This window comes from Oryzias melastigma, unplaced genomic scaffold (assembly GCF_002922805.2).
Source record: "Oryzias melastigma strain HK-1 unplaced genomic scaffold, ASM292280v2 sc00246, whole genome shotgun sequence".
NCBI lineage: Eukaryota > Metazoa > Chordata > Actinopteri > Beloniformes > Adrianichthyidae > Oryzias > Oryzias melastigma.
Window position 1 is genome coordinate 3,227 of NW_023416888.1, and position 2,816 is coordinate 6,042.

At 35.0% G+C, this 2,816-nt stretch overlaps 1 protein-coding gene across 1 annotated transcript; it reads left to right on the forward strand.

The window, feature by feature from the left end:
* The first annotated feature begins 429 nt into the window (after window positions 1–429).
* Window positions 430–2,547, forward strand: LOC112140645. The gene is made up of 3 exons (XM_024263642.2): window positions 430–628; window positions 727–873; window positions 2,096–2,547. Exons 1-3 carry the CDS (start codon window positions 464–466, stop codon window positions 2,315–2,317), a joined length of 534 nt encoding a protein of 177 aa, XP_024119410.2. The 5' UTR covers window positions 430–463; the 3' UTR covers window positions 2,318–2,547.
* Window positions 2,548–2,816: the final 269 nt, after the last annotated feature.

Genomic DNA, 2,816 nt, shown 5'->3' on the forward strand with positions numbered 1-2,816 from the left:
TGTAACCGTAAAATCTGCCCAACTTTAGAAGCTCTCAGCTCACATCTGTTTGCTCAGCTTTTGGACAGGACAAGTTAAAAAAAATGATAGAAAATAAGTTTTTTGTGATGTCTTGTGGGGTCCAGATGACCCCAATCTTAACATAAACCTACCTAGGATAGCGGAAGGCTTACAACATCCTGAATGCTAAAATGCTAATGCTAAACATCTTTTCATGTACACAAAGTAATCTTTAAGCAAAGTTATTCATTTGAAATACAAACTTTAATTATTTTTTTTTTGTGTGCACATTACTATTGTCTGCAGCAGCCTCTGGTAGANTGAATGCTAAAATGCTAATGCTAAACATCTTTTCATGTACACAAAATAATATTTAAGCAAAGTGATTCATTTGAAAATACAAACTTTGATCAATAATTTTTTGTGTGCACATAACTATTGTCTGCAGCAGCCTCTGGTAGAAATGCTTTCATCAACTGACAGTTTACTGTCAGCACAATCAGATCAGAAGGTGATCACTGTGTTTGTTAAATTGTTAATCTTCTGGTTCTATTTTCAGATCTCAAGTGTGAGGAAGGTCCAGAGCGGCAGAGACCAAGTGCCTGTGAGGAACATCCGAGTTGAAGAGGTAATGTGAAGAATATTTCAGAAAGTTCTGGGTTTAAAAATAGTGGATTATTTGGTCAAATTACTTAAAATATTTTGTGTTATGTTTTCTTCACATAGGATGGATTTCAGATCAGAGTGGCTCTGTGGAGGGAGGCATCGGTCCAGAGCATTTTGGTAGGAGACATGGTGTCAGTCTCCCATCTGAAGGTTGAGCCCTCTGCTTATGGTCGACAATTAAAGTCGACCAAGTTTACCAGAGTGGAGGTAAGCATTCATTCTTTGTATGTGCAATGTTGAAATCTGTATGCCCGTTGTTTCCCACCATGTCTCCTGTTTTAAACCATGGCACCCATGCTATCTGTGCATCTCTTGATTCCATTAAAGTTCGTTAAGCATCATAAAGTCTGCACAAATAATTGTTCATAAGTGTAAAGTACTGCACAAAATCTGGTCGGAGTTAGAGTTAATACAACAAATTGTTCATAAGTGCAGCAGTGTCTTCAGCTCATTGCTCCCCCAGGGGATGAGAACATATTAAACACAGTTAGTTGCATGACAGCTAATGGTATCTTATTTATATATATGCAACCCACAGCAACATTTAACCTTAACATTTGTGCAATGTGCACCTTATCTGGATGTATTTCAGATCACCTACGTGAATTTCCATCAATTTTTGTGCACATAAAAGCATGTGACAACCATCAGCCTAAATGAAAACATTTAGAGATCAAATATTATTAAAAGATTTATATTGATGAAGCAAACTAACATGCTACTTGCTAACACCCATTTTAGCACACCCTCCACTCTTTGCAGACGGTCTTTCCTGCACTAAAATTTGATTACTACCCTGTGTTGATTGTAATCATACAGATTAATTTGTTCCTTTGGGTTTATGAAGTTGTTTACACACATTCCATCTCCATAGTGGTGCATATGTTTGACGTTTTAATGTCACATAATGGCCAATTCAGTATGTCAATGATAAAACATGCTTCATAGATGAATTGGTGACCCTAAATTGTCCCTAGGAGTGAATACGAGTGTGAATGAGTGTGTGATTGATGCTCTGCGACAGACTGCAGACCTTTTCAGGTAAAGCCGCCTTTATCCATCAGTAGCTGGTTAGGCTCCAGCAACCCTGTGTCTCCGGAAGCAATAAAACAGACAAGATTGATGAATGAATGAATAATTGAATAAATTAATATTACAATTATGATTCTGTTGTTGTGACATTTTGGTGTCTTTTGATGGTCTCAACAGAAACAGCAGTGCACGGAATTGAAAGTGGACATCATGGGGGTGATGGACTGTGACTCCAGCCCTGACATCCTGGAGATCCTTGCTGAGAATGGAGATTNAAGCAATAAAACAGACAAGATTGATGAATGAATGAATGAATGAATGAATAATTGAATAAATTAATATTACAATTATTATTCTGTTGTTGTGACATTTTGGTGTCTTTTGATTGTCTCAACAGAAACAGGAGTGCACGGAATTGAAAGTGGACATCATGGGGGTGATGGACTGCGACTCCAGCCCAGACATCCTGGAGATCCTTGCTGAGGATGGAGATTTTTTTTATATCTCCAAGGAGCAGTGGGAGCCGTTTCAGGAACTGATGTGTAAAGGGCCTGTTACGGTTGAGATTACTGTTCATGGGAAAAATGTAAAGGAGATCAAAGGCTCCGACTCATCTTGAGTGCTTCGTTTATATGTAATTGTTTTCCTTTATTCTTATATTTCTTATTTGTGTTCTAGACATAGTATAGTATAGTTTTTCTTATCAAAGTCATCTACTTGATAGTTAAATAATAATATTAGAATTAATTAATAAATATATTAATATCAATAATAAATAATAAAATAAATAATAAATATATTAATTAATATCTTAATATTTTTTTTCTATAGCTGCTCAAATGTTTGTGTTCATATTAAAGACCAGTTGTGTTGGAAATATTCTGATTCTTGTTTCTATAAGCATCCATAAACATCCATAAACTGATGAGCAGATTGAAATTACAAGGGATTTACATGACAGTTTAAATTACTTCTCTTTGTTTGAACACATGCGTTGAAAAAAATCTGAACATACCTTTGCCTTTTCAACTTAACATTTTTTAAATTCTTTAATTATTTAATAAATTATTTAATTAATTAATTAATTAATTAATATGTTTCACTAATCATAAATAAAT

Coding starts and splice junctions, on each gene's coding strand:
- LOC112140645 (XM_024263642.2), top strand. CDS start 464: ATGCTTTCATCAACTGACAGTTTACTGTCAGCACAATCAGATCAGAAG. Junction 629..726: donor GGAACATCCGAGTTGAAGAG/GTAATGTGAAGA, acceptor TTCTTCACATAG/GATGGATTTCAGATCAGAGT. Junction 874..2,095: donor CCAAGTTTACCAGAGTGGAG/GTAAGCATTCAT, acceptor TTGTCTCAACAG/AAACAGGAGTGCACGGAATT.